The following is a 14,095-nucleotide window of genomic DNA, read 5'->3' as shown; positions in this document are numbered from 1 at the left end:
AGGAATTTTACACTCAATCTTGAAAATGTAAATTATCCATGGATTTTCTGAAAGACAATTCTGGCTATGCCCATTTGAGAAAGCCTGCAAATAGCCTTTGTCAATAAGTGTGTGCAAGGCAAGTAACTTGAACAACTTGGTGTTTTTCATTACCTGGAGTTAACTGGTTCCCTTAGAAGTTCCTAAGCCCCCACCTGAGGCAGTCCCTCCTTCCAGAGGAGGCTGTGTAGCCCTGAGGTAGAGACTCAAGAGAAAGGCCCTGCTGAATGAGAGGAATCCAGGGTGTGGAACTCCATGGCCTCTGGGATCCCTTCCAGCTCTAAGATCCTACTAGCCTATTTTAGAAAGTTCTGCAATCAGGTTGTTAACAAAACCTAAGAGTTGGCTCCCACTCCAAAGTGTAATTCTGCCTCCTCTGACTCATACAGACAGAAATACTTGGAGAGGGTTCGTGGGTGGGACGGCAGCCCACTGGCCTTTGCAGGAGGGATCCAGACAGCATGGGCTTCACAGTGAACTCAAATCCCTCACCCTCTGCTGTCACCAAAGAGTGAGGGGGCAGGAGGCTCCCAGTCCCTGGGGGGCTGGGGACTAGGAGGTGGGGAAGTGGAGATGAAGGCTGTAGGTAGGGATGAACAGATGGGACAGGGCAGTATCATGGCTCCCATGGGAAATGACAGTTTATGTATAGCACATCCACGGAAAGGGTTGTTCATGGCAAAAGGCAGAAACCTCTGCCTAGAAGCTCCAAGTGTTATCCTCACAAACCTAAGCCACTCAAGGCCCAGCAGCCGGAAACCCTGGGATACAGGAATAACAAGAATAGGGAAACAAAGGTAGCATTTGCAATTACCAAGCACCTCTGCATGCAAGGAACAGGGCCGAGTGATTGCTGACTGATGATAAATAAATCCCCTATACTTCCCCCCAACCATATTCCATCCCTCACCCACAGAGAACCAAAAAGAAAGATATAAGCATCTCACCTTAGGAGAACCACACTGTCCGACATGAAGGCTCCAACAGTTACATCTGAAAACCACAAGTTTACAGATTTAGAATCTTGCTGAAGCCCATCTCACCCACCCGCTGTCAAGGTGCTCCACAGTTATGGAGGCCAGTCTCAAGGGCAGGGGCTTGTAATGGCTCTGGAAGAGCTAGAGCCACACTGCCGTGTATGGCAGCCCATCTCCAGGTGTGGCGGCTGAGACCCCAAAGGGTTCTGGCCTGCACTGAGACATACGTGTAAGACAGAAATTGATTTCAAAGACTTGGTACTAAAAACTATCAACTATTTCACTAATAAAAATCTTTTGTATTGATTGTATGCTGACATGATATGTTGATACACGGGGCTAAATAAAACATTATTACAATTAACTTCATCTGTTTCTTTTCATATCATTTTTTATGTGGCTACTAGAATGATTTAAATTACATAAGTGGCTCACATTATTTCTTTTGGACATCAGGGATTCAGAGGGAAGACACTTGGAATTAAATGACTCCTGGGAGAAGCTCTAGGTTCTGCAGAACATGAGAACTGTCTCCATTCCACCCCTCACTCTACGTGACCACAGAGACTCTCTGTGTCCTTGTCTGCACAATGGAGATAACGATCCCCAATGTCTTCTTCAAAAGCTGACAGCAAAAAAAAAAAAAAAAAAGCTGACAGCATTTCGTAATATTTAAATCAGAACACATTTATTACATACTTGCTCAATATAATAATTATTAAACACATTAAATCAGATATTAAAATCAGAAAGCTCATGAAAATACTTGGCCAACTATAAATCAAGACAAGTGTTAGTTGGTAATGTTTATTCCTGAATAATTTTAATTTAGGAACTGTTCATTTATCCAACAGTTCTCTGCCTTTTCTCCCCTCAAGTATAATAAAACCCTTCAGCCCTGCAGTCCCCATGACTACTTCCATAACCAAGCATCTTAACCCAAGAGCATCTGAATCCCTATATCTACAAATGCCCTCAATTAGGAAAAACGAAGAGCGTATCCATGGACTGCAGGACTGCTAAAATCCCTGCACTTGGGTGTGCTTGTTAATTTTGCTATTTTCTAACAGTCTTTTTTTAATTGCCTGGATATTTCAACATAAAAGAATCTGATGCACTTGCCATTTCTCTTATGAAAAACTGCAAGGTAAGAAATTCACATATGCTGTGAAGTGTGACCACATCTGCTCACTGTGCAAATACAGAGAAGCAGCCTGAGTTCTCTTTCACACTACAGTGTGGTCTCTGGCACCCTAAGTTCTCTGAGGCTCAGCATCCTTATCTGTAAAAAGGGGAGACACCTGTATCTCTACCTACCTATGGGGGTAACTTTATAATGCACATCGCACAGGGAAGCAAAGGACAGTATTGCTAAACCAATGGACAGCCATAAATTGCCCAGAATAAGAACCGCTTTCTCAAACATAAAAAGACCTAGGAGGGTCTACAGGGAAAAGTGAAAAAGTGAAAGTGAAAGTCGCTCAGTCGTGCGCGACTCTTTGTAACCCCATGGACGACAGAGTCCATGGAATTCTCCAAGCCAGAATTCTGGAGTGGGTAGCCTTTCCCTTCTCCAGGGGATCTTTCCATCCCAGGGATCGAACTCAGGTCTCCCGCACTGCAGGTGGATTCTTTACCAACTGAGCTATGAGGGAAAGAGACCTCAATACTGACCCTTTTCTGTTCCTATTCCTCCTGGCTCCATAGATTTACAAGGATGATCAAAACTCCCGTCTGAGGGAAACTCTGAAATTCAGTACCCTGTACAGAACTTCATTCATTTTCACAGTTTCTTCTGAGGCATTTTAAATGGAAAGAAACATTTTCTCAAGCTAGCATGATAACCCATAGTTTCAGGGACTTTTTTTCTAAATTCCACCATTTGGGATTTTTTTTCACATCTTCTCTTTGCTTCCTCACCTTGCCTATTCCATCCCCTTCAAACAGCAAAGGGACCACTATTCCATTGCCCTGTCAATTTCACCTAAACCAGATATGACTGAGGATTGGGGTTTGAAATCGTACATTTTTATTCAATTAGCCTCAACCACCACAAGGCATTAATTAACCCCGAAGACAAGCCAGCCAGCCTTGAATGGCAAAGATCTGTCTTGTGTGTCAGGGGAAGGACATGGTTTTCTTCCTGCTCCAAGTGTTTCTTTCAATACTTGTCTTGTGTGTGTGTGTTTGGGGTGGGGCGGGTGGCGCTCCTTCTCCCCTATCAAGAGGAAGACACCTCCAAATATGCTCAAATATTAAGGAAAACACGAGGTTTCACTCCTTATATTCTGAACATGGAGAGGGCTTTTTGTCTTCATCAGAAAGACTTGCCGCCATGGAAATCACTACAAAAATCCACCCTCCTGGTGCTTAAACCCTTCAGAGTAGATCCTTTTAAAGTGGGGGAAAAAAAATTAATTTTAAAACACTACTTTCATCTTAAAAAGCAAACACCAAGTAAAACACCCTGTTCTACTGTGTGAATTTTTCTAAGCCTAATAGATGTGACCACACTTACCAGACTGGTTATCTTGGCTTATCTCATGTGCCTTTCAAGAAAAATAGCTTACCAGGATAACTATTTCCATCCATGTCAATGCCCCCCGATATGGACTGGCCAAACATCCGCAGCACCGGACTTATCTTCCTCCCCGACAGCTTCTGCAACAGATAATAGGGAGACTGAGCCACCGGAAGCAGCACAGTCACAAATAAGAACCCGTGACTACTTCAGCCCAGCTTCTCTCAGACACTTGGTCTTGAAGTTGGTCAAAGAAAAAAAAAATTGTAGTCTGAATTTGATCGGGGGCTTTAGCAGGCAGTAGAAGACCCCACACTCCTTTATTAGTACTTGCCTGAGTCAAATGTCGCCACTTACAACTTTTTCTAAGCTCGGTGCTAATGAAACCACCTAGATGAGTGTGCTCGTGTTTTGATGTATTGAATGAAGCTCCAAATGGATTAAGCTCAACTGCCATTTCTAAGGGAAGCTCTGTTTTGTTTTTATACAGGTATAGCTGGCTGGAATCCTCAGAACACATTTTCCTCACATCTCTCTACCTAAAAATGTACTAAACATGGAACACTCCTAAGATGCACACGTGAGCCCGGTCCTAGGTGGACAGGAATCAACACATCTACCTAGAAAAGATGACCACGTGGAAACCACCTCTCCATCAAGCCAACCAGAAGATGTAGAGGCTCCTGAGCATCACAGACAGGATGAAACAGCTCTACCTAGTACATCTAAAACTCCATGGTCCTGAATCTTCTGTAAAGTGAAGGAAATTCGAAAAAAAAAAAAAAAAAAATCAGCTGAAGCTGCCCTGAAAGGCAGCCTTCAACCAACCATTCAGCATTGACAGCTCTTCTGCCAGCAGGCCACACCAGCATCTGTGCTTACCTCCTTTGTCACGTCCAACCTGTGCTAACACAACACATGCTGTACTGGTTCAAGAATATTTATTGTACACCAGCCTTTGTCACACACCATGCTCATGTGGCACAGCTCCACACAAAGATGCCAAACTTCCAGAATCAGCAAAGTGCCATGTTCTGGGATCTGACCTGTTCTTTCTCCCCTTTCTCTAAACAGTCTCCCTGGTGAGGCTTCCCTCCCAAGGCCCTCGTTGTGGATGGTAAGAGAAATGCTTTGTATTCATGCCACACAGCAGCCTCCATGTCAAAACCAGGTGTACACATACCCGGTGCTCACTTGGGACTTTCTTGCCTTATCCTGTTCCTTCCTGCAAAGAAGTCACAAGTATGCGGAGGGGGGTTTTCTATAGGACCTACATATGAGACAGCAGGGACTTCCCCAGCAGCTAATAATTGCAAATAACCCTCCTCCTGCCACCCCAGTGAAACCATCCAACAGGAAGTGTGCATTAAAGTAAAAATCAGAGCACTGTAGGAAACACTGTAGAAACGTATCTTGCTAACAGACAGAGACCTACATTCCCCTGTGGCTCCGTCTAAGCAAACATGGATATGCATCTGTGTGTTTCCTAAAAGCCACATTTTGAAGCGGAGCATCTCACTCTGAGGTCCATCGACATGAGCAGCAGCTTGCCCTGAGTTTGCATTTCTGAGGTATGCTGTGGCTGGGACAAGCGGGGACGAGTGAAGGGGTGGTCTTTTTGGGGGTGGCGATGCAGGCTTAAATTATCCCACAGACATCTGCAGGCCATTATGTCATAAAGCCAGGAAGATAAGTCCGCTTGGTGCTAATAACTCTAAATGAAAACCAGGAGCCTTGGGAAACCTCCGCTTCACCAGGTTTACATGCGGTGTCCTGATGGCAGGAGAGAGATCACAGGGGCCGCTGGGACATGCCCGGGGGGCTCTCAAATTGAGAAAGGCACATGAGGATCTTAAAATCAACACTTTTCATGGTAAACTCGAGGAAGAGGAATAAGTTACAGAGTAATATGGAAGAACTTCAGACCCCGATCTCACAATGTATCCAGCAGAAATAACACCAATCTGGGCCAAAGAAAAGCGATCCCCTTGCCCAGACTTGTTTCTGATTTCCTCCTCTAGTTTACCCACACAATGCCCGTTCTGTCCAGGCCTGGGCCCTGGAGAATCTGGCATTAAAGGATTTTTTTCTTCTTTTAAAATCACAAAACTTATCACATATACATTAGGAGCTTGGAAACGTGTAATCACCGGTTGCTTCTTTTCTTTTTTTTTTTTTTAAAGAGCCCCAAACCACTTCTCTTTGTTGGAGCTAACGAGCCAGGCTGCGTGCTGACAAAGGCAGGACGGATCCAGCTGCTGATCCCTGCTTCCTATAAAGACAATCCGCGCTGACCACAAAATGTATACTTCAGTTGTCTGCAGGGATCCCTCCCAGCAACACCACAAAACACGGGAGGGCCTCGGGAGGAGGGGAAGTGGGGTCTCTCAACTTATAATCGCCTCTCTCTGCAATTAGCTTCCCAGGTCCGGCAACAAGCTTCCCGGAGGAAGCGTGGAGAGTGACCTCGATGGCTGCCCAAGGATGGCTACTCCCTGGATGACTTGCAGCTTGTGACAGTGGGAACAGAGCCCCCTGACCCAGAACAGAGCAGCCCCTGGGGACGGATGTGGCCGCCACATTTCCCGGAACCCTCTTCCTCCTGCTGCATCGGCTGAATCCCCTAGTTTATTCCCACCATTACTCATTTCTCACCCTAATCATTGGTGGCTCAGATGGTAAAGCGTCTGCCTGCAATGCAGGAGACCCTGGTTCGATCCCTGGGTCAGGAAGATCCCCTGGAGAAGGCAATGGCAACCCACTCCAGTACTCTTGCCTGGAAAATTCCATGGACGGAGGAGCCTGGTAGGCTACAGTCCATGGGGTCGCAAAGAGTCGGATTTACTCATTTCTAATGCACAGAGGATGGTCCATGTAGATGAAGGCCCCTCAGAGTAAACATGCCTCCCAGCAAAATAAGCTTCCCTAATTCTGTTTTCCAACGGAGATTCCCTCAGTGTTCCTTTTTCTGATGTAGAGTCGAGGGCAGTGGTTGCAATAAGAGGGTTGGGAGTCAGACTGGCAAAATCTCAGTGGCCAAGTTGCTACTTCCTAGCTGGTGACGATGAGCAGGTCAATTTACCTCCCTGGGCTGGAGTCACCTCATACACGAAAGGTGGATGACAAAGGTGCCCATGTCACACGGCTGTGATGAGGACTGAAGGTAAGACAGCAGAGGAGGCACTCAGGAAGCGTCCCTGCTCTCACCAGCACCTCCCTCGGCATCTGCCTCTTGCAGGAATCACAGAGCCAAGCAGGAGGCCCAGGAGAGGGAACCTGGGCTCAACTGGCAGCCAACCAACCAGCCCTTGACCCTCAATCAGCTGACTCTTATCTGCTGCAGGAAGCACAATTAGGAATGTACACACTGAACTTAACATGTAGGTGCTGCCCCTTAAAATCCACTTGTAAAGCCCTTTCCAACCTAGAGACTTTCATACATGGACAGTTTTCGATACTTCCTATTTCATTTTACAGAACATTTTATAAGAACAGGACTCAGTTCAGAGTTTTGTTTCCTTCACAATATTCAAGGCAAGTTTCTCGGTGACAAGAAGTGTCAGCTTGAGTAGAAGGTGGCGAGAAAGTAATAAATGTTCAGTAAATCAGTATGGGCTGATTGGAAATTTCTCGACATGTGCTCAGTTCCTTTCTGTTGCTGACCGGCTAGGAGAAGAACCCAGGCCTGTGCCACTCTACACACAGACATCCACAAACATCCTGATCATGCTTCTGTCCAGAAAGTGACTTCCTTTTTTCCCAGGGGCTAGGCTTGATACCATCAGCAAGATTGAACTTCAAGCAAAAAAAACAGAACTCACCACTTCCACGTTCCCAAGTCCAGGGGAACGAGGCCAGGGCTTTGACAGTTTTAATGCCAGTTGTGACAACAGCCCTGTGACAGCTTTCAGATCCCTCCTCCATGGACCATTGTCTTTCTAGGTTATATTTTACAGGATAATCCGTTGACTCAGCATAGATGGTTGACAAAGCAGTAACCAGAAAAAGCAAGTTTCCTCTTCTTCCATAAACCACTCTAACTCTGGCTAAGAATTTGGGTATTATCTTCTATAGGCAGAATGCCTCCCTAGATATGAGCAAACGTGGGAATCTATAAATATGTTCAGATTTAACAAGCAGTACCGATGGTTTGCGTCCTTCACTGGAGGGGGTGAAGGTAAAGGCAGGAACAATGTTGTGTGTTGTATGTGTCTGTAGAATGAATGTATGAACAGCAACCAAGACATTCTGACCAATTACCATGGAATACTGAGGGACCATTCCCCTGGCATCACCGTGATAGATGTACACTGCTCCTGAAAAGTCATCCTCCTTGGGTGCGCCAATGGCCACATCTGGGGGAAGAAAAGCAGCTCTGGGTTAGAAACACCATGTGGAATAATGTAAGAGTGGATTCTCTAATTCCCGCAAGATGTCTAGAAAGTTCCTGATTGTTACTTGTTCAGGCATTAAACTAGGCACACGATCTCTTAGCAACAGAAAAAAAAAAAAAAGCAGAAAGACAATTACAGAAGCTGAGAAGAGTTTAGTACCAGAACAATTTCTACCGCATCTTCACAGGATAAATTATTAACTTGTGCAATAAAAGAATGTGAATATCAACCACCCACCCTAACTTCTGTCCATCAGAGAAGAGAGTTCCATAGACAATGGTTACTGCATAGCTGAGAAAGTCAACTCTATCCTTGGGTAAAGGAATTATATAAAATGGTAGTCACTAACAAAAAAAACTCTGTGTTACTCTAACAAACTGACAACCCCTGGGACAAAACTGAGATCTTTCTCCCTTTCTTCAGTTTGCTAACAAAAGTCATGTGTCTGTAGATGGGAAGTCAAGGGTGAGGGGCATCACCCACCCAACCTCAAGCAGAGGTCCCCAATATCTGAATGAAGCCTTCTACAGCCAGTGGAATTATGGTTTCAAAGGAGCCTGGATGCCCGGCCTGAGGCCCATCTTCCACCTTCTGCCTCAGCCCTCCCCACCAGTGATGTGGCTGCCACCAGTTCTGGTGTCTGAACCTGGCACATACAGCGATGGGAGGAAGTACTGAACAGACCAAAATAGAACTTCAGGCCAAAGAGAACTAGAGGTCGTGCATACACACCTCCACCCCTCCCAAAACTTACACATTCAGTCAGTCCCGTGTGCTCTCAGAGCATCCTGGAGCATCAGGGGCTCAGAAACAAGAAGGGCTTTGTGGCGAGAGGAAGCTGGTTCAGACTTGGCCGCCACAGAAGCCCCTATGCACTGGGCTGATGCAGAGGGGCTTCACAGAAGCAAAACTCCACCAGAGTCAGGGCTCAGCCCTGTGTCTACATGGAAAACATGGTCTCACAGGTATTCTCTGCCTCGAGTACATGGACGGGCCTTCCCTCCGGCAGGTAGATCCTGGAGCGCCCACAGCAGGGCCAGTTAAGAGGACAGAAGCCAGCTCACTGACCTGGGAACCCGTCATCATCCAGATCACCCAGGCTGGCGATGCTCTCCCCAAAGTGTGCGTTGTAGGCACCATCTCCGCTCAGGGTCAGCTGCTCCTCCAGGACTCCCTGGGAAACAGGATGGAGGGAAAACGGAAAACAAAACAAAAACAAACCGAACAACCAAAAAAAGAATGAAAAAACAGAGCTGGGAATGCTTCCCTCCCCCGCTGCACACCCATGCACAGGAAACACCTGGGCAGAATCCCAGGAACCCAAACTTCCCCCCAACCCACGGGTGAAAGGAGCCCCTTCCACCTGGGCACCATGGGGGTCTCTGATCACCTGAGACACATTTTAGAGACACACTGTTGGCCAGTGACTAAACCCCTCCCTGTCCTAACACTCTCCACCAACCTATTTACCTACCTACCTGCCTGTCCCCAAGGTCTCCTCTCCCCACAATAGCCCCAAAGTTGTTTTAAAGGAATACATATTTTCATTTCTGATCTTCTGTGCCTTTGGTACAAGTTTATAAAGCTGTTTCACAGGATGCATGTATTAGTGATCTTGACAGAGGGACTCATGGTTCAGAAAAACTGACACCCAGTACTTCTTGGTTAAGGGGTGAAAGCAGTGATAACAGGACACAAAACTGTGCCCATTTTCATATCTGGCTTGTGTTTCTTGAGCAAACACCAACCAATGGAGGGCGGGGTCAGTGGTGACGGTGGCAGTCAAAGCCACACCCACTCTGCCCCCAAATCATTGACACGTGACCGTCAGAGTGTTAATACACAATCTAATGTTTTGAGGCACAAGAACGTCTACCCCCACTCCTGGGTAGAGGCACTCAGACCCATGCCATCCCACAAGCCATCCCAAAGCTTTTGTTATGACTAAATCTCTTTTTCCATTATATACAAACACCTTTCAAAAAATAAAGATGTGATGATTTCTTAAGTCAGTGAAACCCCCACCCACAACACAAATATGCGCTGATTTCCTCCCATCAGTGTGGTGAAGAGGAGAAACACTGATTGCTGGCATGCACCAGGCACTGTATCTTCACATCCTCATTTAAATCACACAGTGACTGTATACGCAAGACCTTAACGACTCTGCCCCCTTCACAGATGAGCAAACTGAGCTGCTGTCCAGGTCACACAGGCTATGTGTGTAAGTGGGAGTACCAACATTCAAGGGCAAGTCACCATTTTTCCCACTGCTCCACACTGCCCTGAAATCTTTCATCACATAGGATGAAGTTCAACAGAAATAAGAATACCCTGGCACTTTGGTAATACCAAGGCATTAAGAAACATTGGTTGGCCATAGGCTGTGTGGGTGCCATATGCCTGCAGAAGGTCTGGGGAATGATCCTGCTCATAGATTCCATGCCCTGGGGCTGTTAGGCTGGTCACCTTATTGCCTGACAAATTAACACCGTGCAAACACCAAGTCAGTCTCCTGCATACACAGTGGCTGGCAGCCACTGAATGCTGACTGTTCTCATCTCTGTAATGACTACTTCACTTCTCCCCTTGCCTGCTCTGTTTCCCTTCCTGGAAGGTTGGTACAGAAGCAGGTGCCATTGCAACAGGTACCAGGGGGCATCTTCCCAAAGAGCTTGCAAACATCTAAGAAAGTCCAAGGCTCTAACATCCCCCGGCTCCTCTTTAAATAACTTCCCTTTCTTTCTGGCATCTGCCCACCTAGCTATAGCTAAATACCACCACCCCCTCCCAATGAGGATAACTTAACTAACATCTTGGTCACAGCTTAAAAGTATACTTTTACTAACTTTTTTGATTACGAAAGAATTACATTCTCACTATTTGTATAAAGATAAAACTAAATATCTATCCAAGCACCACCACCCAGAGAGATCTGTTACTAACTTTATGTATTTTGTATATTTTTAAAGGTTAATTGTATATGCAGTTTTTATTCTGCTTTGGCACTGATTATCTCATAAGCATTTTCTCAAGTTAGCTAAAAGGCTGGTGGTCACAGGATTTGTTCATTGAACCATTTCCCTCGTGTTGAATACTCTTTCTTCTAGATCCTGAAAAGATTCTGCTTTCTCTTTGGTCTCTTGCTCCCACGGATGAACTGTAGTCCCTGAGCTTCTGCCCCCACCCACCCTTCACTGTGCTGCAGAGACATCTTTCTGAACAAACCATGTTCTTTTCACAGTTCTGCAGATTAAGGGACATTGTGACTACAGCCCGTGGCCACTGTGCTGCTCCCCACCTAACCCCCCCTTCAAGTCCCACCATGCTGAACTGTGGTCCCACTGCCTGACACCTCAATCTACTTTGCCCAGCTCCCAGCCCACTCCCACCTGTCTAACTCCTATTCTTCTTCAAGGTTCCTTCCAGCCACCATGTCCTCTGAGAAGGCTTCTCTGTGTACATACTCCCAGGGAGGTGGCATAACCTAGAGATGAGGCATGCTAACTCCACAGTCAGTTTGCCTACGTTTCAAATCTCAGCCCCACTGCTTTTTACCTGTGTGATTTGGGGCAGGTGACTTAACCTATCTGAGCCTCAGTTTTTTCACCTGAAAAACGGGGACTCACTGATACCATGTGCACATGTCATTGAGATCATTCACAGAAGCAAGAGAAACAGCTCCTGGTACACGAGGAGTACTCAATGCTAGTCATGTGGATATTTCTGGACCCCTGTAAGTTTGCAGTCATCACACTGCATATAACTTTCCATAGATGAAACACGGAGCTTTTTGAAGGTAGGAAGCAAGTCTGTTCACCTCCTCTGGGTGATGGGTCTCAGTCACTACTCCTCAGGCCATTGTCTCTTTCCCTCACCCCGTCCACATGTTGCCCAGCTCTGTACTCACGTTTCCTTTGTTGATGTAGACGGTGACCTGCCCTTCGTCCCTGATCTCAGAAAACATGGGGGCCCCCACCAACAGGTCAGAGAGGCCGTCTGTGTTCAGGTCAACTGCGCATAAGGAGGAGCCGAAGTAAGAGCCCATCTGCAACCAAGTCAAGTTGCAACAAAGCGTTCAGTGTCCGCCCTCACATACGGGGCCCCTGCCTTCCTCTAGCCCCCCAGCCTGACAAACATCTGCTCCTGAGCCCCTCAGAGGCTGTGCCAGCTGTGTTGCCCTGGAAGCAAGAATGCTTGGGCAACAGTGAGATCCCCACTCCCCACGCCTCCTGGCAGCCGTGTGGGGACCCCAGTCAATGTGAGACCCGTGCCACTGACTTGGAGCCCCACCAAAGGGGAAACGAATGGACCAATCCCTAGAGAATGAGGTACCGCTTTTACAGATGCAAGCTAAGGCTGCAGACATAGGTTACAACCATAACAAAAGTACCTTATATATCAGACATTTGACAAGGCCAAGCAAGTTAGGAAAATGGAATTTCACAACAGAAGGCAGGCATGAAAATAAATTGTTACATGAGAAACAGATTACCCTCACCCAGTCCTGGGTAGAACTGAAGACTGGCTAGGAAGGCGTGAGCTGAAGTAATAGAAGAACGAACAACTCATAAGATTATTTGATGAATGGGGGAATACAGCCAGCTTATACTGCTTTAACCATAGCTCTATCCAGTAGCTGTTATTATTATTTTTTTTACCATTTTTTAAATTGAGGTATAGTTGACATACAGTGTTTAGTTTCAGGTGTACAGCAAAGTGATTCAGTGATGGATTATTCAGATTCTTTCCCATTACAGGTCATTACAAGATACTGAATATAGTTCCCTGTGCTATATATACAGCAGGTCCTTGTTGTTTGTCTATCTGATACATAGTAGTGTGCATATGTTAATCTCAAACTCCCAATTTACCCCTCTCCCCCTCCCCCTCCAGTAACCTACGTTTGTTTTCTAATTCAATGAGTCTGTTTCTATTTCGTAAACAAGTTCACTTGCATCACTTTTTTTAGATTCCACATATACGTGAGATAATGCAATATCTGTCTTTCTCTGACTCAGGATCTGGTATTTTAAATCACGGGTCTCAAACGTAAAAGCCAATGGGATCCAGGCAGGTGATATAACAGGTGTAAGAGAAAAGCAAATGATAGCACAGGCACGCTGACAGGTGACAAGTGACACTCGGCTCATCTGTCTCAGAAACAACAGAGGGTGGTGGAGACTGCAGCAAACCAGAGTCCGCGGGACCAGGGAGAGGAGCAACTTCCAGCTAGGGGACCCAGAAAAGGCCGACTGTCTCATTCTTTGGGAGAAACCAAAGCTCTGAAATTTTATTTGAATTGCCTATTTTTAAAATGCTGACAACTAATTCGTATTAGAAAATAATAAATCAACATACCATGAAGACCAAATGAAAATTTTTGTAGGCTGTGTCCTTTCCAAGGGCTGTGACCTCTGTTTCTAATTAAAACAAAAAAAAGCTATCCTTTTAAAATAAATGTTTTCAAGTAAAAGGGCTCTGGCTTTACAGACATGAACAAGCATTTTCTTTTGCTGTTTGTTGGCAGTTAACCCAGGGGAGTTTGAGAGAGATGGAGGGTACTTTGGTCTGTTTCCTGCACCTCGGCCCGGGACAGGGCTCAGAAGTCCCACCCCAGTCATGTGTCAGCGCCACTTCCACCCACTCCCACTCACCCCTTCCCAAGGGAGAAGAGCATGGAAAAGTTTCAGAATCACGGAGGTGGGGGCAGAAACCAGTTGATGGCCACCAATTCAGTGGTCTTGCCAATATCCCTATCTTGACTTTCATATAACAAACCACTAAGACCCAGGCAAGGCCATGAAGACCGAAGTTGCTGGCTGTTCTCTCTGGCTGAGTCCCAGGGGAACTATTTGTTTCATTCCAATGGACTATTTAACTTGGCATCTTCGTCGGTGTTCAATCAGAAATCCCCATACGTGAAGTTTCCTATCTAAGTTTTGACATATAAACACTTCACATGCTCAGTTAACGCAGTAAAACTTGGATATGGCAATGACATGCTTTGGGGTGAGTGCTCCCAGATCAGAGCTCTCCCAACAACCTGGGAATGTGGGGACACACGTAGCACCAGTGGTAAAGAGCCCGCCTGCCAATACAGGAGACGTAAGAGACGCAGGTTCAATCCCTGGTTGGGGAAGATCCCCTGGAGAAGAGCGTGG

The 14,095-nt window shown here is 46.1% G+C and overlaps 1 protein-coding gene across 9 annotated transcripts in view; it reads right to left on the bottom strand.

Annotated features, from left to right (window-relative positions):
- Positions 1 to 14,095, bottom strand: part of ITGA9 (integrin subunit alpha 9) — a 435,888-nt gene that overhangs the window by 355,952 nt on the left and 65,841 nt on the right. For all 9 annotated transcript variants that reach the window (XR_014064603.1, XM_081527242.1, XM_081527243.1 and 6 more), the window contains 5 exons: positions 11,842 to 11,979; positions 9,000 to 9,105; positions 7,798 to 7,892; positions 3,587 to 3,677; positions 987 to 1,032 (listed from right to left, as the gene is read on the bottom strand). Coding sequence is in view for 8 of the 9 variants with exons in the window: in XM_081527242.1 (XP_081383368.1) it covers positions 987 to 1,032; positions 3,587 to 3,677; positions 7,798 to 7,892; positions 9,000 to 9,105; positions 11,842 to 11,979 (476 nt within the window). In the remaining variant the exon portion in view is untranslated. The remainder of the gene's footprint in view (positions 1 to 986; positions 1,033 to 3,586; positions 3,678 to 7,797; positions 7,893 to 8,999; positions 9,106 to 11,841; positions 11,980 to 14,095) is intronic.

Source organism: Giraffa tippelskirchi, chromosome 9, assembly GCF_054371585.1.
Source record: "Giraffa tippelskirchi isolate mGirTip1 chromosome 9, T2T-mGirTip1v1.2.pri, whole genome shotgun sequence".
Taxonomy (NCBI): domain Eukaryota; kingdom Metazoa; phylum Chordata; class Mammalia; order Artiodactyla; family Giraffidae; genus Giraffa; species Giraffa tippelskirchi.
The sequence above is the reverse complement of the archived record's forward strand: the minus strand, read 5'-3'. Positions and strand labels throughout refer to the sequence as shown.